Source organism: Oncorhynchus clarkii, chromosome 14 (genome assembly GCF_045791955.1).
Source record: "Oncorhynchus clarkii lewisi isolate Uvic-CL-2024 chromosome 14, UVic_Ocla_1.0, whole genome shotgun sequence".
NCBI classification, from domain to species: Eukaryota; Metazoa; Chordata; class Actinopteri; order Salmoniformes; family Salmonidae; genus Oncorhynchus; species Oncorhynchus clarkii.
Window position 1 is genome coordinate 17,071,667 of NC_092160.1, and position 23,821 is coordinate 17,095,487.

At 40.7% G+C, this 23,821-nt stretch overlaps 2 protein-coding genes across 2 annotated transcripts; one reads left to right on the forward strand and one right to left on the reverse strand.

Annotated features, from left to right (window-relative positions):
• The first annotated feature begins 653 nt into the window (after positions 1-653).
• Positions 654-4,964, forward strand: LOC139366357 (tryptophan 2,3-dioxygenase a). The gene is made up of 12 exons (XM_071103739.1): positions 654-770; positions 932-1,037; positions 1,226-1,316; positions 1,581-1,651; positions 1,979-2,106; positions 2,901-3,087; positions 3,197-3,304; positions 3,422-3,533; positions 3,651-3,708; positions 3,801-3,880; positions 4,039-4,129; positions 4,253-4,964. The coding sequence occupies exons 1-12, from the start codon at positions 733-735 to the stop codon at positions 4,404-4,406; spliced, it is 1,224 nt and encodes a 407-aa protein (XP_070959840.1). The 5' UTR covers positions 654-732; the 3' UTR covers positions 4,407-4,964.
• LOC139366358 (cathepsin O) lies at positions 4,891-12,001 on the reverse strand. Its single transcript, XM_071103740.1, has 8 exons — positions 11,681-12,001; positions 11,294-11,399; positions 10,977-11,101; positions 10,279-10,446; positions 9,970-10,091; positions 8,417-8,580; positions 8,060-8,152; positions 4,891-5,137 (listed from the first exon to the last, which is right to left on the reverse strand). The coding sequence occupies exons 1-8, from the start codon at positions 11,891-11,893 to the stop codon at positions 5,103-5,105; spliced, it is 1,026 nt and encodes a 341-aa protein (XP_070959841.1). The 5' UTR covers positions 11,894-12,001; the 3' UTR covers positions 4,891-5,102.
• Between the last annotated feature and the right edge of the window lie 11,820 nt (positions 12,002-23,821).

Here is a 23,821-nt window from a genome sequence, read left to right on the forward strand (position 1 = left end):
CTGCAGAAATTGATATGATATGGCTATAGATAATTCTATAAGATACACTTTGGGGTAATAACAAGGCCTCTGATGACCTACATGTTTTTTTAAACTTAAACTCAAATGAATAAGCTAAGGAAGATACACATTTTCAAGTAACATGATGCTAAGATAAAACAGTGTGATGGTTGAATAACAGCTCATATTATGAACTGCACATTACACATCTGATGATAGAAGTATGTTTTGGTTGATTGCAAACATAGATTGCTAAGATGTTTTGACCTTTTTACATCCAGTGAGTTTACCCAAGAGAAGGTAAACAAGAACAGTTGGGACTAAAAAATAACAAAATAACACATGTAAAATATACCGTGTCTGTAAAAATGTAGATAGGTTCAGAACTCTTGTGAAACAGCACAGTTGAAAAATAAATGGTAAATAGAAGTCTAAACTGGATGTTCTTCAGTGATAGATGGGAGGGGTTGCAGATAGCTGAAGGTTGGAGCTATTGTAAAATATATTATGCACCCCCCCCCCCCCCCCCACACACACACACACACACACACACATACACACACACACACACACTTTGGATGGCGCAAAAGGAGGTGGGCCGGATGTTGAAATATGCCAATAACATGACGTGGTGTAGAGCCCTTAAATACCTGGGTTTTCACAGAGATAGTTTTATTAAACCAACAGAAGTGGATCAAATCTTTACTTTAATTTTGAATCATTTGGAAAACAATGAGTGGTGGATGTCCATACTTTGAGAAGAAGCACTTGTATGCAATCATTACATTTCAAATTCTGTTTTAGTCAAATGTTTGTGACATTTCAAAGACATCATATAATTGAGCTGAATGCTAAATAAATTATCTTTATCATTATTATGATTTGTATGACAGCTAATCAATGCCAATACATGTGTATTTTCATTCCCCAGGTTATTCAAGAGCAAGCTGCATCTGAATGAGGAGGAGACAGATGACTCTCAAAAAGGAATTAACAAGGCCAGCAAAGGTGGCATCATCTATGGTGACTACCTTCAGGTAAAGCGTTCTCTATCTTCATCTAACTTAATCTTCTACAAGGTTTTTAACATAGTATCATTGCCTTCTGCAGATGGAATATTTGCTCCATCTCTTATAGGTTAATTAACATAAGGGGTGGAATGGAAGTACAATTTTAATTTGTGTTAGCTGTAGTACTAAATGTTATTTGTTTTGATCCATTATAGCTTGACAAGGTTGTGACGGCCCAAGTTCTTCAGAGTGAACTGAAAGGGAACAAGATCCACGATGAACATCTTTTCATTGTCACCCATCAAGGTGACGTATGTTTGTGGTCAAATATCATCAAGATTTGAGAATCAATCGAGGAATTGTAATCATAGTGTGCATGCATGCCCTTTGGTTCCATTTGAAATCCAGTCAATTCAATACATCAATCTAACCATTTCATCGTGGTTGCACCTAATCCTGGAAGACTTGAATAGCCATTCACCACCAACTTTCCATCAACAAATTATCAATTGAATTTAATTGCAAAGGTGGGACATTATGTTTAATTGAATTTGTATTATTTTATTTCAGCATATGAACTCTGGTTCAAGCAGATTCTTTGGGAACTGGATTCAGTGCGAGAGATTTTCATTAGTGGACATGTAAGTACCTCAGAAAGAACATTTCAATCCGAGCAGTGTGTTTGTTTTTCTTTCTAAATTAAAGGTACATTCTAGAAATTAAAGTTGCTATTGTGTACATCAAATTGTGGCTTGAATTTAACATATAGTTCATAAATTATGAAAATACAATACGAGTCAATGCTTTACCTCATTAAACCACAAAATATAAATAAGGTCAATGACCTAAACCTTTTTTTCATGGGTGTTAAGCGGTGTGCTTCTTTCTGTCCAATACGGTCCAATTGCAGCACCCCTAGAAGCCAAAAAATTATACAGCTCATCTTTAAAATGGTCATGGTTCACCAGGTTCGTGATGAACGCAACATGCTGAAGGTCAACACCCGCATACATAGGATCGTTGTGATCTTCAGGCTGCTGGTCGACCAGTTCTCCGTGCTCGAGACAATGACCGCCTTGGACTTCTATGACTTCAGGTAAGCCCCATAGTTAAATATGCCTGCGGCCTCCTCCGCCCTTCCGTCCGTCCAGTCTCTCGTTGAATAAACTACCACTGGAAGCCGATGAGGCGCTGGTTGTAGAGCGTTGATCAGACAAGGGTGGACAGAAGTAAGCGGCATCCCTCCTGCGTCTGTCATGGAGAGGGGGAGCAGGACCTCTTTTGTCAGGTTTTCTCCAGAAGTAGACTTTACCATTGGCCTTGTCTTTTTTGTCTTGGTTGAATTTCTTGATTTTAAGTTCCTTTATTTCTGTCTCAACGTAGACTTTGATCTGAAGCCATCTTGTGATTATTGTGACTTTGCCATTGTGGTTGTTTGTAAACTTGCGTAGTCAAATTAATCTGTGATCGTATGCTATTCATTTGTTGTTTGTATGCTGTTCTTTGTATGACATTTTAATATTTGATTATTAACCAATGATATTAGGCCATTCTTGGCCATGATTACAGACACCTGTGTATTTTGACACTATATAAACGAGTCATCCCGCAGTGTTTGTGATTATACCCTGATGAAGACAGCTTGGCTGTCGAAACGTTGGTATTACATTTTTGCATCTGAGCTCAAGAGTGTGCGGCTCTCTTTTATTTTCAAGTTTCTACTCCGCTAGCCAGCACCTCGTCTTAATAGGTGTGCGTTTCTTTTTCTTCTAAAGCCCCATAGTTAACCCATGGAAAACCTTTAGCTTATATAAATCTTTGTAAACCTTTAACCTCATAAAATTATACCCTCTTTACAATTGTAACACTCTTTACTCGTGTGTGTTGTAGAGAGTATCTGTCCCCTGCCTCCGGGTTCCAAAGTCTCCAATTCCGTCTGTTGGAGAACAAGATTGGGGTCCCTGACAACCTGAGGGTCCCCTACAACAGGCGTCACTACAGGGACAACTTCAAAGGACATGAGAGTGAGATGCTGCTCAGTTCTGAGAAGGAGCCTTGTCTGCTGAAATTGGTAGAGGTGTGTGAGAAGCACTAAAGCAAAATTACTGAAACATATGAAAAGCGATACTGTTTGAATACTTGATATCATAGCAGTATTGAGAAATACTGTTTGTTGTTCTATTCAGAAATGGCTGGAAAGGACCCCAGGTCTTGAAGGCGATGGGTTCAACTTTTGGAAAAAACTGGAAGCCAACATCTTTGAAGGATTGTGTCTTGAGAAAAAGAAAATCGCGGTATGGGCTGTTTTAAAATAATCCAGTACCAAAAACTTGCCACAACATCACTTATAAGGTTACATAAATATAAAATAATATGACCAAAAGCTATGATCTTATTTGTCCTGTTGGCAGAAAATGCCAGACTCTGAGGAGAAGGAGGAGATGATGGAAGAGCTGACGAAGCAAAAAGAGCTCTTCACTTCTCTGTTTGACATCAAAAGACATGAGCATCTTTTGAGCAAAGGTGAGTACCTGCATCCAGGCTAAGCATCTAACACCAACTGCCTCAACAATTCACCACCCATAATTAGTTTAAAACTACAGATCCCAGGTCTAAGAAACCATCCTGTTGTTTGGCCAGGTGAGAGACGGATCTCCTACAAGGCTCTCCAAGGAGCTCTGATGATTTACTTCTACAGGTAAGGAGGGTTCCTTACAGTTTAGGCAGGCTTATGTTTGGTCACCATTTGAGATGTCATTATTACATTGTGAATTGTTCTGTTATTTTTAGGGAGGAGCCCAGGTTCCAGGTTCCCTTCCAACTCCTGTCCAACCTGATGGACATTGATACCCTCATGACAAAATGGAGATGTAAGTTACATCCAAATACATATTGTATGTAAAGAACAGTTACAGGTGTCCCTTAAACCATTTGTATTTCGCACTAGATAACATGCTTTCAACTGTCTAGAGTATCATTGATCTGGAACAGTTGAAATAACAAGTGTAATATTCCTCTTGTGTCTCAGACAACCATGTGTGCATGGTGCACAGAATGATTGGTAGCAAAGCAGGCACTGGAGGCTCCTCTGGCTACCACTACCTGCGCTCTACTGTCAGGTATGTCATATATGATTATCTATTGAAATAAACCGGATCCAAAGCAATCCAGAGTTACTGTCAAGCACATGCTCTTATACCCCTTCAAGGAGCTAAGTGGGTGTTCGTTCTTCTCTCTAACAGTGATCGCTACAAAGTCTTTGTGGATCTCTTCAACCTGGCCACATTTTTGATACCTCGGCACTGGATGCCCAAGCTGGACCCCAATGAGCACACATTCCTGTTCACTGCAGAGTACTGTGACAGCTCCTACTGCAGTAGTGAGGATTCAGACTAGAACCTGTTATTAACTGTCGAAAATGGTCAGATCAGATGGAGGAAAGGTGACAACGAAAGGGAGCCTCTTTAAACTATGAAGACACACGTGACCCAGGGAGCATTATATAATATATATAAAATACATTTTATTTATAATGGGACAAGTAACATAGTATATAACCTTAACCACTTAAGCTGACTGCATGTATATATTGTTTATATAATTATTTAGTGTTTATAAAGTATATTGTTTATATAATATTGTGCTGTATTTAAAGTAAGAAAGAATTTGATCTATGTATATGGCCTAATTAATGATAATCATGCACCGACCCATGCACTTTGGGTTATTCTGAATGTGTACCCTAAAGAAGCCTATTGGTAATCTTTTTTAGAGTAACATGTTTTTGTACAGTACTTCGATATTGGCAGATTGGGTGTTTTTATGTGATGTCAGAAAAATGAACTGTATACTTTATTCACCATATAAATGATCACAGGACTGCAAAGAAATATATTTTATTGTATCAGAAGAATATAAATTGTATCTGTCTCAATAAAAATACAGTACTGAAAAGGTTGCCAGAAAATGACTTTGACCTCCATGGGAATTGTCTTGAAAATAATTCCTTCGAGTTGATCGAGAATTTGGCAGTACTGAACACACTAATGAATCCCTTTAGAAAAAACATCAACGTCACCATGGCTCACACAGTCACAGGAAGACAGCAGTCACAGAGTCTGCAATACCTACAGAAAGGACAGGAATGGGGAGATTTGACATAGAGCTATAACTGTAAAATGATTGACAAGGCATTTCCACAGCAAATATGCACAAATCATTGCTAGTCACTCACTGCTTATGAAAACGAACTCCTCCAATAAAGAAATACTGATTAAGATGAGCCCCACACAATGTCTACAGTGTGAAGGAGAATGTGGCTCAATCCCTGCCGGTCACGCATGCGGTAACGTGTTAAAACATCACCTTGTGACCTGTCATCAAGGCAAAGGGTGGCTGCTTTGAATAATCTAAAATATATTTTGATTTGTTTAAAACTATTTTTGGGTACTACATGATTCCATATGTGTTATTTCATAGTTTTGATGTCTTCACTATTATTCTACAATGTAAAATAAATAAATAAAAACCCTTGAATGACTAGGTGTGTCCAAACTTTTGACTGGGGTATATATATATATATATATATATATATATATATAGCCTTGAGGTGTGTTGGGTCATTGTCCTGTTGAAAAACAAATGATCGTCCCACTAGCGCAAACAAGATAGGATGGCGTATCGCTGCATAATGCTGTGGTAGCCATGCTGGTTAAGTGGGCCTTGAATTCTAAATAAATCACAGACAGTGTCACCAGCAAAGCATCCCCACACCTCCCCTCCATGCTTCACGGTGGGAACCACACATGCCGAGATCATCCGTTCACCTACTCTGAGTCTCACAAAGACAACGGTTGGAACCAAAAATCTCACATTTGGAATCAGACGAAAGGACAGATTTCCACCAGTCTAACGTCCATTGCTCATATTTCTTGGCCCAAGCAAGTCTCTTCTTATTATTTGTGTCCTTTAGTAGTGGTTTCTTTGCAGCAATTCGACCATGAAGGCCTGAGTCAGGCAGTCTCCTCTGCACAGTTGATGTTGAGATGTGTCTGTTACTTCAAAGTCTTTGAAGCATTTATTTGGGCTGCAATTTGAGGCTGGTAACTCTAATAAACTCTGGGTCTTCCATTCCTGTGGCAGTCCTCATGAGAGCCAGTTTCATTTGCCCTTGATGGTTTTTGCGACTGCACTTGAAGAAAACTTTAAAAGTTCTTGAAATTGTCCAGATTGACTGACCTTCATGTCTTAAAGCAATGATGGACTGTCATTTCTCTTTGCTTACTTGAGCTGTTCTTGCCATAATATGGACTTGATCTTCTCTATACCAACAATACCTTGTCGTCACAATACAACTGATTGGCTCAAATGCATTAAACTCAGCTTCATTAAATAGTACCCACAAAACACCAGTCTCAACGTCAGCAGTGAAGAGGCGACTCCGGGATGTTCCTCTGTCCAGTGTCTGTGTTCTTTTGCCCATCTTAATCTTTTCTTTTTATTGGCCAGTCTGAGATGTGGCTTTTTCCTTTGCAACTCTGCAAAGGCCAGCATCCCAGAGTCGCCTCTTCACTGTTGACGTTGAGACTGGTGTTTTGTGGGTACTATTTAATGAAGCTGCCAGTTGAGGACTTGTGAGGCGTCTGTTTCTCAAACTAGACACTCTAATGTACTTGTCCTCTTGCTCAGTTGTCCACCGGGGCTTCCCACTCTTTTCTATTCTGGTTAGGGCCAGTTTGCGCTGTTCTGTGAAAGGAGTAGTACACAGCGTTGTAAGAGATCTTCAGTTTCTTGGCAAATTCTCACTTGGAATAGCCTTCATTTCTCAGAACAAGAATAACCTGACAAATTTCAGAAGAAAGTTCTTTGATTCTGGCCATTTTGAGCATGTAATCGAACGCGCAAATGCTGATGCTCAAAAATGCTCAACTAGTCTAAAGGCCAGTTTTATTGCTTCATTAATCAGCACAACAGTTTATGTTAACTGTGCTAACATAATTGCAAAAGGGGTTTCTAATGATGAATTAGCGTAAAATAATAAACTTGGATTAACTAACACAATATGCCATTGGAACACAGGAGTGATGGTTGCTGATAATGGGCCTCTGTATACCTATGTAGACATTCCATAAAAAAATTAATCTGCCGTTTCCAGCAACAATAGTCATTTACAACATTAACAATGTCTACACCTTATTTCGGATCAATTTGATGTTATTTTAAAAACGGGACATTTCTAAATTACCCCAAACTTTTGAACGGTAGTGTACATACATATCTGTATAACAATTCACACTATGAGATTGGAATAATAGTGGGAAATTGTGAAATTATGATAATGCCCTTTTAGTGTAAGAGCTGTTTGAAAAGACAGACTGATATTTCAGCCTGTTTTGGTGGGATGGAGTTTGCCCTGCCTGGTGACATAACTGGGCATTAAATGAGTTACAACAATAAGAAACAGAGTTCCAAACCGCTCTGCCAACAACAGCTCATTTTCAGTGTTCCCGTCCCCATTAAGACCACAGGCCAATTTGTTCTTAACTGACTTGCCTAGTTAAATAAAGGCAAAAAAAAATAATAATAATAATTTGAGAAATTGGTGAAGGTTTTTTCATGCCACTTCAATACCAAAGATAATTTTTCGTAGCAGTTTAGGAGAATTAACGTAGCCAGTTAGGAGACTGAAGTTAAGGTTAGGAAAAGGGTTAGCTTAAATGCTCCCCTAACCTGCTACAAAAATCATTTTTTAATCGAAGTGGTGTGAAACAAGTGTGTTCCTGAGAAATTGCTCATTGCTAAGTAGCTATTTTTAAATTATTTTTGACAATTTTAATTGAAAACAAATCACAGTAAGGTAGTTAATCGTTCACCAGACATTATTTGATTCTGAAATAAAAACAGCTGCATTGGACCTTTAAATGAAAAGTGCTCAGAATATAAAACATTGAATTGACATTATGCTTAGTCAACAGGTATCACTAAACAAATTCCGGGACAATGTTGCATCAGGCAGTGTAAAGACTAAGCGTAAACAAGTTCAAACTCACCACAAACATTGCCTCCCATTTTAATGTAAACATAACCTTTGTTACCCCATGACGTTCCCCATGAGTTTTGTACTATCCAGTATGGCACGTCACCTGAAACAGAGGGACAATGTTTAGAATGTTCAGTCACACACTATGAACACTACTGTAGACAGAGTATTCCATGCATATGAAATTGGCATCATGTCAAATTGTAGTAATAAAATGTAAAAATTATGACAGAATTTACATCAACTACAAACTTTCTGAGTGTGTGTCTTGTTTGTGTGCATCTTGTGTGTATTTTTCGTTGTTTATTTATTTGTGTGTGTGTGTGGGCGCCCAGATGAATGCATATTTAGTGAGTGAATGGAATACCTGTGGTGTCGTAACCAGTGACCAGCACAGCATGGTTGGCATGGTGGCAGGAGCAGTGGTGCTGCATGATGCCACCCAGATAGTCCTGCCAACTGATGGCATCCACAGTCACAGCCAAGGGTCCCCACTCCACCAACCTGCCCATCATAGCCTCCTCAAGCTCACTAGAGAAGACATCACAGGCACCCCACCGGGCAAAGATATCAGATCAACATCCACTTTTGGTTGATGTTTAATTTAATTAACTATCCAAATGTAATTTCAAAACCATTTGTTGATTTGCGGTAGACATCTGGGTTAAAAAGAGACCAGTCGGGATTCAATCCGATGGTGGATTTGGACAATGCACCATGTAAAGGTAATTTCCTATTGAGCAGACGTGCAGTGTTTACTGTGAATGTGGTCTCTGCAAACAGAGCGATATTGCCTTTGACATGTGCATTGTGGACTAAGCGCGATCGGATTGAATCCCAGCCAAAATGAGACAAAACCTGTGAATGTTGAAACATTAAACCACTTAGCCTCGTTAATGCGTCATTACTATGCCCATACAGTAGAAGGTTGATACAACATTATATAATAATATATGATGTAAATCAGGGATCAAAACACTATCTGAGCTTGGACCCTTTTTCTGACCACATAACCAGACTACTACAAACACCTTTAACCAGGGCTCAGAGTTCTTCCTGGTCGGGAAAGTATGAGGGAGAAGGGAGCAACGCTAAGCTAGAAAACCATTATTAAGACAGCTGTAAAAACTAAAGAGGAGTAACAAAAGAAGCTAGTCCGAACCCAGGATAAAGAGGTTCACCAAGTTTAAAGATGCAAACAGCACAGTGAAATACTTGTGTAAATAAGTGTAAATAAGAACGTCCCTATTCAGTGACCATAAACATCACATTGTTTTGAGTCAGCAGTGATTTTTACCCACAATGCACCGTAGCCACAGGAATAACTTAGTACATGTCTGAATAAACAACAGGATATGAGTGTCGGGGACACAGCAGCGGGAACCTCGGTGTTAATGACCTGTCTGTCTACAGCATATTAGTCTGGTAAACAGTAATACTGCATCTGAATCGCAACCACCTTTGAACCTTTGGTGCAGTACTTAATGAAAACATTGCACTCACTACATTTTTTACATTTTAGTTATTTATGGGGACACTCTTATCCAGAGCGATTTACAGGAGCAATTAGGGTTAAGTGCCTTGCTCAAGGGCACAGACAGATTTTTCACCTAGTCGGCTCGGGGGTTAGAACCAGCGACCTTTCGGTTATTGGCCCAACGCTCTTAACCGCTAGGCTAACTGCCTCCCTGAACTTGGGAAAATACTGTAAAAGAGTCCCTGTTGTATCGTGAAACATTTCCCGAAAGAACATTGGAGTATTTGTGCTTAACTTGTGCAGACGGTCTTGTTTATATGCAACTATACGCCTGTGCTATATGCCAAGTCACAGTCATATATGACTTCATAAAATGTTTTAATAAATGTGTTAAATATTACCCATTAGAATTCAACTTAAAAAAGGTGTTAACACTCTTATACCTGAAATCATGGGCAGCAAAGTCCTTCACCAAAACACCATCATGTGACTGAGAAAATAAATGGCAAATTCCAGTCTCGGCCTTATATGGGTATTCTGACTGTTTCACCAACTTAACCCTAGTCTGAAAGAAAAGGACAGGGAGAAGCAAATTCAATGCATGTGTATGCTACATGTATGCTACATCTTGTTGATTAAAAGGTATACAGTAGTAGTCTAACAGTGGAAATCACCATCACTTCTAAATAATCAATGACAAACATTTGATATTACACGAAATGCTTAAAAGGCCTCAGAAAACATATCTGGACCTGTTTCAGCCAGCTCAAGGCCCTGGTAATGGAGCCTCCATTGCAGCCCTGGTTCTTGTAGGAACAGTCAATGACTTGTTGCACACTGAGCTGTTTCAATGGCTGGCCTGATTTGGCATAGACTGACTCTATGGCGCCCACAACACTGAACGCCCAGCAACCTCCACACTGCAATGAGAGACACTTGACATTCAAGCATCGGCATTTAACATTACAGCGAGACATTAACATGAACATCTAAATATCCAAATAAATTGTTAATATACTTTATAACAAATATAATGTCAGCAATATGTGATTTGATGTGGGATGTGTGGAATTTATGCAGTATAAAGATTTCTTATTATGAAAACAATGTCCATGTGTCAAAAGATGGATAGTAAGACTATAAAATGGTTCTCCACTGCCATCTACTGACTGTAGCGGAAATGTTGAACAAAAATGCAAAATTACTGTGATAAGTCTCTCGTACCAGACGTTCGCAATAGCCTGGGGACAAGGTTACGGTGACACAACATAACACCTACATACATGATTGTCAAGAGGTTTTTTCTTCATAGAAGTTAATACAAAGTGAGTGTTTTTTACTTCTATGAGGAGAAAACCTCTAGACAGAGTTCAAAGTCAACTTCAATAAGGAAGTGTGTCACCTTGAAAAGACAAGTATGTTGATATCTTAAGGAAAAGGAAGCTCTTACTGCTTGTTGATTCTGTACTGATCCAACTGCAGACTGGTCCCTCCAGTCAAACTTGGCAGGCAGTCCCCCTGTCTTCAGTCCTGAGTAGGGAGGGACTGTTTCAGCTGTGGCAGTCAAATACAGGTCTGTAGAGAAAGTCCAATTACATTTCAGTGTTCAAGTAGGCTATAGCGATCTTCTTCCAGTTAATGTGGTGTTTGGTTAGCCTCCATGTTTATTTTGGTTTAAATATAAAATTAATAATCAATACTAACCCAGTCAATCAGTTTTGTTCACTGGGAAACAAATACATTCGTTTTTGTTTTGCATAGTATTACCTCTGAATTCATTTATTGATAAATCCGAGAACTGGTTAATGCCATATTTTGCTGAGTCTTTGTCTGTTGACAATGAGTTCAGGTATGCCTGCCTTTTGATGGAATTCTGCAACAGACCACAATGTCACTGTACATGTCACAGTAGGCTAACTCTCATGGCATATCCAGAAGGTATAACAATAGTCTTACCCCCCACTTAATTTATTTGTTAATTGACGAACATATTTCAAAACTTAAACCTACAGTATATCCATCCCTCTTCCTACGCAAATCACGTTAGTCTCTCTTCTGACACAGTGCCCGCACACAGCTGCAACTCCCCAGCTGCAAATACAGTTTAATTCAACTAATATAAATACGAAAAAGCCATAACACCGACAGGCCTACCTTAAAATAAGATCTGCGCCGATGATAACAATCGCTGTGGAGTTTATAATTCCGATGAAATTGTTTCCTAAACGACTCAAAATCAACATCAGTGTCTGCAGAGCAGTTGGACTTCCTGATAGTTTGCCAAACGCCACTACAACTAGCAACATCGGAAAAAGTAAGTATGCCTACGTTTAGGAGGAACATGAGAAACAATGTAACACCCGTCATTTGAATTGTAGGACAAGCGACATTGTAGCCTAAAATATATTCGTTTTAGCTCAATTTCCTCTTCGCCGTCTCCGTTCTTCTTCTTCACTGGGTTCAATTCAGGAGACTAGACCTACACATTTGCACATGCAATACCGCCACCTATTGAGTTCATAGCTATGATGGATTTAGTGGACAATTGGCCCATAATAAATGATGTAACGTTACAAATTAAGCATATAATCCAAAAAAGTATAATGACCAAATGTATGTATTCCACCTGGATTGATATGGACATTATGAGATGAAGGTAGCCTATGGTTTTCTGGCAAGAGTCTTATCCACTTGAGGGTGCTTTAGTACCATTAATGCAAGCACTATTACCAGAAGTCTAAGAACATGTACTGTGTAGCCTATGTGCAGTATATCCTATAGGGTGGTTGTGTACGTGTAGATAAGTGAACATGAAATCATCATGCACATTTTTATAGATCCCCTTTGTTTTTGTCCTAGCTGGTAATTAAGTCTATTTTATTTGGAGTCCCAAACCATGTTTTTTTATAACACCGTTTAGGGGTAGCCTATGTCACTGTTTTTGAATCATACTTAGGTAGCCTATATCTAGCATCTCGAATGCTCTGTATGTTTTGCATCAGTTCAATTAAATGTTAGGCCAAACTGTTCCATGAATAAAATATGTTATTTCCCACTGTAGCCCAGTCTACATCTTCTCCATCTTATTGTTAATTTATGGTCGTCCCATCTTTTCCATTTTTAAAATAGGAAATTGCATTAATGTCAAAAGGTTTTCTGCACGGCTTGCCTTCATAATTGCTGCAATTTGTTTGCTCTCCACTTTTACCATCCAGAGGAGTCTGTAAACCCAGATAACAAATAGACTAATATTCTTTGGCCAAGTGAACAACTGTGTCCTCCTCCATAAGTCAGGACTCAGCAAAAACTTGTATTAAAATGTTAACCTCCTCTCTGATAGGCTAGTGGTAAAGTAGTGCACTTGTTACCGTGACACCCATAGGCAATTTATCCCGAGTTCCAAAATAGTGAAGTACTGTATGCCCCCACGAGGGGCGCAACTTTGGTTTTAGAAGTGGGGGGGAACATAATTATTTTGATTATATGTATTTTTTAATTCAGTCAGATAAACAATCCAAACAGCCTACCCGACCTCTCGGATGCGTCTGCATGGTCCTAAAGCACAATTGCCTCGTTTTGTATCACATTCAAATTATAAAACTGGGGGGGGGGTCAAAAATGCTATTTCAGAATGTGGTGAATGTCCTCCCTGTCTCCAGTAAAAGTTGCACCCCTGGTCCCCACCAAACCACTCTCCATCATCAATAGCTTCAGATGAAGACTGTGGGTGCATGGCACAGTTTTTTTTCTTCTCAGAAATGACCTACATGTTCTTGCGTTGTGAGTTGATCTTACTGAGAGGGAGCCATCAGGTCCCGGAATGGTGTAGACAGGGCAATAAAGCATCACTGTCTTGAACATTCTGGTGACACAAATAAATTACATTTCAATAGCTATGTGTTCAATGAAGTGTTGTTGTCAGCTTGGGTTATTATTTCAACCTTCTAATGACATTATTTTGTGTAGTGTAGACTAGATTCTGTTGTGTAGTGTAGACTAGATGCTGTTGTGTGGTGTAGACTAGATTCTGTTGACTCTTGGAAACGTGCGTGCGTGCGGGCGGGCATACTTGCATGTGTATCTGTGCACACATGTAACTTTAATTGTGTTGGGGCAGGTGAGAGATGAGACAGTAATGGAAAACAAGAAGAGGCTCCATGGTGCTCTGTGATCTTTACCCTGTCCCCACAACCTCCACACCAGGACCGCACATCAGTAGCACCTCATTGCTTACCTGAGAGGCTACCACTGTGCTGTGACACACAAGGAGAGAGAGGGGGATGAAGAAAGGGTGTGCGAGGGGTGAAAAGGTCAACAGGAGGTGTGGCGTTGGGAGCTGACAGACTGTGTTCACCTTTTCACCTTCACCCCTCAAACACAAACACAGGCATGCTCGTACATACAAACGCGCAGGCACACTTTTCTTTACTATACTCCCAATGGTGCGACACATCCCATGCAAAAGTGGCAGTTATTTGTGTGGCATGTTTTTAACCATGCAAACACCCAAACAGTGCAAGAAGTGTTTCATTCCAAACTAGTCTGAGACCTTCTGTCAAGTTGACTTGACACATTGTATGCCCTCTTAAAAGACTCCAAACTCGTCACCTGCAACACCAGAGTCCTGACCCTTAGATGTTTTACAGCTCAGCACTTGAAAATAACAAACTCATTATGTTAGTCCCTGACACACACATACACTCTCTCCCTCCTTCCCACCCTTCACTCTGACAAATCTCTCCTGACCATCCCAACATAAATCAGACACACTCACCATCCAGCTACATGGCTGCATAATAAAGCTTCCCGCTTGGCTCACCCCTTAACTCATTGTTTGTGTGTGCTTTCATGCGCTTGTATGTGCGCGTGTTTGTGTCGCTGTGTACTCAGCATACTTAGCCGCAGTTACTTAATAGAAGCCCATTTTATCTCAGCAGACGGCAGCGTAATCAATTCTTTATGAAGTGAATGGTGAAATAAGGTTATGTCTTGGGCAACTGAAAGAATCAAGAGGCTATGCTCTGTTTGAAAGGAACATTACACCAGAAGTTTGTAATTTACTCAGTATTCTATAAGCAGTAAATATCAATCCAGATATTTGCTGAAAATGAAAAGTTTAGCTTATACATAGGAATACCATTGATATAGGGCTTCCATACATGTCTGGGGATGGGATGTAGCAGTTCCCTGCAGATATTGCTGAGGTTATGACTGACAAAGTGAGAAACTGCTGAACATGAATATCACACCTCGCCAGAAATGGATTCTGAGTCAAATCAGCAATCACTTAACAGAAGAACACAGTTTATCATGTGAAAGTGAGTGTGGAAGGCTGTGAAACAAAAGTGAAATCTACTCCGGGGGTGGTTGAGCTGGCCTGGTAGGTTGAACCATGTTAGAGTTGGAGATGGGTTGCTATGCAACTGTGATTGAAAACGGCCTTGCTGCAGTCAGGAGCCCTAAGGCACTGAGAGCACGTTTAGACAATTGCATCGGCTGGTGTGACTCAAAGTAAAGACAGCTAAAGATTGGACTTACACTTCAAATGTCAACTTTTCACAAACTTTTTTTTATCCAGTGTTGTTCCTGTTTTATATCAAAACAGATTATTGACTGTGAAAATCAAGAGGAGAATTGCAATTTGATAATGGTTATTTTAAATGGCTGATATAAATACACTGACATATAGAAACAGTGTATGAAGAAACCACCTTGAGTTTCACCTGTGAAACTATCGGTCCTTTAAATTGGTTGTTTTGACGTAGGAAGTATATATCCCTTTTCAAGTTTTCTTTCATAAGGATGTGGTGTAACAGTACTGTGATGTCAGATGCAGATGCCCCCTTTTAGATTTGTGGATGCTGTGCTAAGCCCCCTTTTATTTATTCACTTATTCATCCTTCTACACACACGCATGCAGGCAGACAGGAACACACACACACACACACACACACACACACACACACACACACACACACACACACACACACACACACACACACACACACACACACACACACACACATTTTAAGGTCCCAGGGAATTCCCAATCTCCATATAGCCCTACATACAGTATAATGTGTATATTTAATACCATCGAGGAATGCAAGTATACAGGGAGCGATTTGATTATTGTTCAGTGGTTAATTTAGGGGGCCGAGGGTCTGGCGAATGAATGGCGGCACACATGGCCAGCTGAGGGAGGAAAACGGGTAGCAGCACCACCACCAGCGGCCTTCCCTCCCTACCTCCTCTCTCGACACCTCCTTAAGAATGTGCCTCTTGTTCACCCTCTCGGCTGGAAACATCCTGGAGAACGATGTTTCATCTATGTAAATGTTCGAGGTCACGCAACTACCACCACCCCAGATAGCCCGGGGGAAATTGATCACATCAAACAGCTAGCCTCGCTCCACACACACACACACACACACACACACACACACACACACACACACACACACACACACACACGCACACACACGCACACGCACACGCACACACACTCGCACACACACACACAGACCTTTAATTGGAGACTGGTGACTGAGGCCTTTTGGGAAAAGGTCACCCTAATAGGGAGGGCAGGGGCTCTGGAGATAAGGTTTGAACCTACATTATGAAGTCTTGTGGCATGCAGCGATGTAATGACTAGTGAAGGCGGGAACACACCCTAAACCACCTCTGTGTTTGTTTAATATGATGCCTCTCTGTCACATGCTGGCTGAGGTGGGAATAGGCTGAAGTTGCCCTTAGACGGTGATCTTGGGTCAGTTTTGCATTTCTCCCACATGGTTAAAGGTTAAATGGTTAAATCAAAACATGATTGACCTGTGTTTATACATATACAGTGCCAGTCAAAAGTTTGCCAATGAGTAGGACACACCTACTCATTGGCAACAGTGAGAGGCGACTTTGGGATGCTGGCCTTCGAGGCAGAGTTACTCTGTCCAGTGTCTGTGTTCTTTTGCCCATCTTAATATTTTATTTTTATTGGCCAATCTGAGATATGGCTTTTTCTTTGCAACTCTGCCTAGAAGGCCAGCATCCCGGAGTCACCTCTTCACTGTTGACGTTGAGACTGGTGTTTTGCGGGTACTATTTAATGAAGCTGCCAGTTGAGGAAACTAGACACTCACTCTAATGTACTTGTCCTCTTGCTCAGTTGTGCACCGGGGCCTTCCACTCCTCTTTCTATTCTGATTAGAGCCAGTTTGTGCTTTTCTGTGAAGGGAGTATTACACAGTATTGTTTGAGATCTTCAGTTTCTTGACAATTTCTCGTATGGAATAGCCTTCATTTCTCAGAACAAGAATAGACTGATAAGTTTCAGGAGAAAGTTAATCAGCACAACAGTTTGTTAGCTGTGCTAACATAGGTTTTCTAATGATCAATTAGCCTTTTAAAATGATAAACTTGGATTAGCTAACACAACGTGCCATTGGAACACAGGAGTGATGGTTGCTGATAATGGGCTTCTGTACGCCTGTAGATAATCCATAAAAAATCTGCCGCTTCCAGCTACAATTGTCATTTACAACATGAACAATGTCTACACTGTATTTCTGATCAATGTGATGTTATTTTAATGGACAAAAAAATGTGCTTTCTTTAAAAAACAAGGACATTTCTAAGTGACCCCAAACTTTTGAACAGTAGTTTGTGTGTGAATATATATATATATAAAGTAACGACAGATATATTATAATATCCATTCAGTATGAGACAACACAGTCAATAACAGTCAAACCACCCATCCTGCAGGACTCATTACAGTATGTCATATTTATGGGCTTCTGGTATCACCTTAAAACTATTTGAGACAATGTCAAATGCAATCATCCTCCACTGATATCATGGCATCATTGTGAAACACAGCTACCAGTGCATTTCCCATAATATAGAGCCAAGTCTTGGTTTTGTCATCGTCTTCCACCCTTTCTGAACATGTCTGAGACAATAAGATAGGTTGCCGAGCAACTACCCATTGAGTACATATATAAAAAAATATATACACTATGAGGTTGGAATTGTACTGTGAAAATGGTGATAATGCCCTGTTAGTGTACAAGTTATTTGAAAAGCCGCTGGAAATGTCTGCTTGTTTTGTCGGGATGGAGTTTTGGCCTGCCTGGTGACATCAGGGGCAGCTGAGGGTGAGAAGGTGCTTTACTGAACCTGTAGAGACAATTAAAGGGGCAGTGTTAACAAAAATAAGAAAGTAGCAAGTACTAGAACTACTTGGAAATTAGTTTGGAATAGCATTGTGGCAGGCACTAGACAGATAGGGTATGGAGCTCATCTTCACGGTGAAGGATGTTCAACATTGTATTGATTAACAAAATGGCTTCAAAAATGTGAATCATGGATTCTTTTTAATCTGTCCTCTGGATGGCAGTATTTCCTGTTTCATCGATAACTCTGTCACAAAGTGCTGTTTTCCATCCCACATAGTTCCCAGCCAGACCTGCATGATTCTCGGAGGAGTGCTCACGGAACATCATGCATCATAAATCTCGGAAAAACATCAAGACATCTACAAGCTGAGATCTCCTGTCAGAGAAAATCCATTATCAGTCAAGGGACATGCGTGTTGTGACATCTTCCATATCCACACACTTCATCTTGTCATACTAATCTGATTCTGTCTATTTTAATTGGATGTAAATGATTACACAATTACCATGCTTCATTCTATATCTAGAGGACTCCTAATATCTCCAGGAGTGATAAGTATTATTTTTGTCTTTATCTGTTGTTTAGTACTGTCTTGCAAGCTAGAACCATCTACTTCAAGTGCTGCCTGTCTTCCCAGTAGCCTACTTGGTGTGTAAACTGCTGACTGCTATTAACTTGTAGATGATTGTTGACATATCAACCAGGATTATGGGGCAGGGCAATTTGTGACTGTTGTTGTTTTGGTAATCAGTGGCTGTATTGGAGGGGGAGTGGTTTTTCCTCTCCTAGGCAATCAGCAATTAGTACCGGGAGGTGTGCTCTTCCCCTCTGCAAGGCAATTAGCAATTAGCGTTAGTACTTCAGTCTCCCCTGTTTTTTTTTAGCGGCGGTTGTATCAGCAGCAGTCTCGTCGCCAAAACTGAAACGGTTCTGCAGAGTTATGAGAGGAAGGCTCCACGCCAGTCTCTCACTTTTGTCTCTCACTTTTGTATCTCACCTAGTTATTTTCAGATGATCTCATGTTGGTCTTTTGTAGCTTTTTTCAACTATGTGTGCGTTTTCTATAAGTGTTTGCTCTTCTCCCTGTAGGCTGTAGAGACACTCCCCACGCCTTGGCTGCAACCCTTCTAATTTAGTGTACCCTGCATGCACAACCTAAATCCTTCTCCCTCCTGTCTCCTGATTCTGCCTCTTTGAACTTACTCTCCTCCCTTTGCGCATCCTACAGTGGTTCCTCATTTAAAAGTTGCGAGCTTACACCGCGGGACTTAGAGGTACCCAGCGTCACGGCTCCATTGCTCCAGACCACCACAAGGGGGAGTTAGAGCACTCATTATGCATTTGGGTCCCAAAGGAAAAACTAATATTAATACTTTTTCACAAGCGTAGCAGGATGGGCTATTAGCTGAACAATAGACTATTCAACCTTAACTAAAGAATTGTTTAATAGCCGAGCTAGGTGTGAAACCCCCCAACTTGCAACAAATCATTTGTATCTATCTTTCCACATCTACCTATACAAGCATCTACCTACACACGGTTAATGTTCTGATTTAAAAATATATATCAGCAAAAAAAGAAACGTCCTCTCACTGTCAACTGCGTTTATTTTCAACAACTTAACATGTGTAAATATTTGTATGAACATAAGATTCAACAACTGACAAACTGAACAAGTTCCACAGACATGTGACGGACAGAAATCAAATAATGTGTCCCTGAACAAAGGGGGGTCAAAAGTAACACAGTATCTGGTGTGGCCAGTAGCTGCATTAAGTACTGCAGTGCATCTCCTCCTCATGGATTGCACCAGATTTGCCAGTTCTTGCTGTGAGATGTTACCCCACTCTTCCACCAAGGCACCTGAAAGTTCCTGGACATTTCTGGGGGGAATGGCCCTAGCCCTCACCCTCCGATCCAACAGGTGATAGACGTGCTCAATAGGTTTGAGATCTGCACTCTTTGCTTGCCATGGCAGAACACTGACATTCCTGTCTTGCAGGAAATCATGCACAGAACAAGCATTATGGCTGGTGGCATTGTCATGTCAGGATGAGCCTGCAGGAAGGGTACCACATGAGGGAGGAGGATGTCTTCCCTGTAACTCACAGCGTTGAGATTGCCTGCAATGACAACAAGCTCAGTCTGATGATGCTGTGACACACTGCCCCAGACCATGACAGACCCTTCACCTCGAAATGGATCCCGCTCCAGAGTACAGGCCTCGGTGTAACGCTCAGTCCTTCGAAGATAAACGGGAATCCGACCATCACCCCTGGTGAGACAAAACCGCGAATCGACAGTGAAGAGCACTTTTTGCCAGTCCTGTCTGGTCCAGCGACGGTAGGTTTGTGCCCATAGGCGACGTTGTTGCCGGTGATGTCTGGTGAGGACCTGCCTTACAACAGGCCTACAAGCCCTCAGTCCAGCCTCTCTCAGCCTATTGCGGACAGTCTGAGCACTGATGGAGGGAATGTGCGTTCCTGGTGTAACTCGTGCAGTTGTTGTTGCTATCCCGTACCTGTCCCGCAGGTGTGATGTTCGGATGTATCGATCCTGTTCAAGTGTTGTTACACGTGGTCTGCCACTGCGAGGACGATGAAGCTGTCCACCCTGTATCCCTGTAGCACTGTCTTAGGCATCTCACAGTACAGACATTGCAATTTATTGCCCTGGCAACATCTGCAGTCCTCATGCCTCCTTGCAGCATGCCTAAGGCACGTTCACAGAGATGAGCAGGGACCCTGGGCATCTTTCTTTTGGTGTTTTTCGGAGTCCGAGTTTTCATAACTGTGACCTTTATTGCTTACAGTTTGTAAGCTGTTAGTGTCTTAACGACCGTTCCACAGGTGCATGTTCATTATTTGTTTATGGTTCATTGAACAAGCATGGAAAACAGTGTTTAAACCTTTTACAGTGAAGATCTGTGAAGTTATTTCGATTTTTACTAATTATCTGTGAAAGACAGGGTCCTGAAAAAGGGACGTTTCTTTTTTTGCTGAGTTTATATTGGTCATGGCTCCCGAGTGGCGCAGCGGTCTAAGGCACTGCATCTTGGTGCAAGAGGCTTTACTACAGTCCCTGGTTCGAATTTAGGCTGTATCACATCCGACGGTGATTGGGAGTGCCATAGGGTGGCTCACAATTGGCCCAGCGTCATCCGGGGTTGGCTGTCATTGTAAATAAGAATTTGTTCTTACCTGACTTGCCTAGTTTAAATAAAGGTTCAAATTAAAAAACAACTGCTGGCAACTGCAGCGGAATCAATAGGAGGTGAACAGTGGCTGGTGCTGAAAATATAGCCAACTTGTTATGCAGGTTTTGCACACCAACAGATGGAGAACCTACAACAGTCGAGCAATTCATTTAAATAATAATCTTAATTTGAATTTCACTTTACAAACAATAAGAGGGCTTAATGGGAGTCTATTTCTTCGGAGCCTAGACATATAAAATGACTTAACTGGTTGAGGTAGGCTGAGGCTTAACAGCCTAATAGAAGTAGTTTTTATTAGGCCTACTTACAATTGTAACTGGTCGAAAATGTAGCATCCTACATAAAACAATCATTTAAAGAAAAAAAGTCTGCACGATCAAACTAAAACAGTGTAACTAATAACGCGCACATTTGTAAATCCCAAACTCTAAAAGTAATTGGAAAGGTAGATACAAATTGTGTGACATTGTGGTTACAATAAAGAATGTTAACAAGATTCTGTGTCTTTGCAGGTGTAGCCCATCATGCAAATGTTTCCTATTAGCAGAACAATATACTTTTTATAGCCCGGCTACTGTGTGTGAAATCCCTCCACTTGCAATGTATTTGATGCATAAGTACTCTAAAGTGTTACATTTCTAACTCAAAACAGCAGTACAGTATTTCTTCATCAACATCTTTATGCTTTTGTTAATAAAATAAAGAGAAAAAAGACATTCAAATGCAGATGTTTATATGAACTACATTTTAGTCGCACTTCCACCCAGCTCCACAACCACAGGTAAAACCTTGCTGAGATGATCAATGTATTTGTTGTATCATCAATTTCTCTATCCAAAACATCTTGATGGCCTTGACCAGTTAATCTTTGCTTGTTGGCTTGGCACAGTTACGGATGAATGTTTTCAGTTGATGCCAAACAAGTTCAAACGGGTTTAAAATCAGGAGACCTACATGTAGAGATTATTTTAAACGTTTTTACGATTTACTGTAGTCCTACCGAAGGTGTTGTAGGTATTTTATAAAGAAATGTATTTTACCTTTATTTTACTACATAAAGGTCTACTTACTCTGCTGGCATCTTAACCCAGGTTATGCCCTCATTTGCAATGCAAACCCGGGCTGCAGTGTGTTTTGTGTCATTGTCTGCATTTGGAGAAGAAAAAAAAAACTTTAGCCAATATTAGATATATACAAATATACATGTAAGTAGGCCTTAATGTAACAAAATATTGCTATAATCCTACCTTGAAAGAAACCATGTGTACCCAGAAACACCTCTCTGACATAGGGTCCAGCATTTCTCTTGATGATTTCTTCCTCAAAGAAATCTTGAGCCATGATACCTTAAAAGGAGGCAAGAGTGTTTTATTGTGGAACACATAACAGTCTGTGAGGTGTAGACTACAATATTTTATGTACCTTTTGCTTTGTAAATAGCCTAACTTACCATCAAAAATCAAATATAGGCCTGATCCCTGGCGTGAAATTGTCCCCCACACATGGAGTTTGAGCGAATGCTTGGGACTCCGCCTGCTTGATCTTCTTCCTTTGTTTTCTGTAGCAATTTTGAACAAATTGCTCAAGGGCCACGGTTGATTAGTCTGTGAAGATGACGTTATTGAATGTCTCACCAGCTTTGATCCATGCCTGGGCCGTCAGGATGCAAAGTTCTTAGTTTGTCAGACGAATAATTGCGTCGCAACTACAGAACAGTACAAAACAAGCACACACATGGTTAATGTTCTGAGAATAAAATAAAATAAAATAAATATATATATAAAACATTTCTTACCGAGCCTTTCCATAAGTCCATACAAGTTTCTTCAACTGTCTTCTGAATGTGATTAGAGCGATATTGTGATGCCTCACAGATTGCCTTTGCCGATCGCTCATCTTCATTCATCAGTGAGTCAATGGCTTGAATAGTCTCGCTGGAAATTAAATACAAATGTGCAGCATACAGTAAAGAACAGCAGTCGATTAATTAGTTAAGCTAGATTCTTGTGGTGGAGCATTTGTGTGGTGGAGTCACTTTTAATTCTTAATTCATATACTGTTTCTATCATAGGCCACTATAATCGATGGGGGCTCAGGGCGGTACCATTCTGCTCATCTGATGATGGGAGCTCATGGAGGTACCATTCTGCTCATCTGATGAAGGTGCTCATGGATTTACATTCAAACTTTGAAGAGCGAGATTGAGTCATTGAAGGCAGACCATCAGAAAGAGAAACATTCTCTGAGGGCAGAGATATGCGCGATGGCTGATGCATTGGTTCAGAGCCAGGCGGTATTGGCGGAGAGTCACTCCGCATTAACGGAGAGTCAGGCGGCATTTGTGGAGAGTCAGGCGGCATTGGCGGAGAGTCAGGCGGCATTGGCGGAGAGTCAGGCGGCATTGGCGGAGATTCAGGTGGAGAATGACGCATTGAAAAGGGCGAGGAATGAGATGGAGTCACAATCCATGCCAGGCACATCTGTGAGCTCTGGAACTTCACCTCCGACAGGCAGTCAACATACGTAGCGGGTTCGTCAGGTTGTCGGTTCACCCTGACATTTCCATTCCTATTCTCACAACAGAACTGCTCACCAGGCACAGCAAGGGCTGCCCAGACCGTTATGCTGTTCTGCTATTCCAAGGATGTGTAACCGAAGAGCGATACCATAAGTGGGCACAGAATACATAGCCTTCCCGTTGTGGATGTCTATTTCAGGACCGTTTGGCGCTGCTCTGAGACAAGCATTGGAGAAACGAAAATGTTCAAATATTCCATGATATTCTTAACCTGTCAAGGACTAGCGGGGCGCCAAATACAAATTAACAGAAATCTCATAAATCAAATTTCTCAAACATACAAGTATTAGGCCCCATTTTAAAGATAAAATCCTCGTTAATC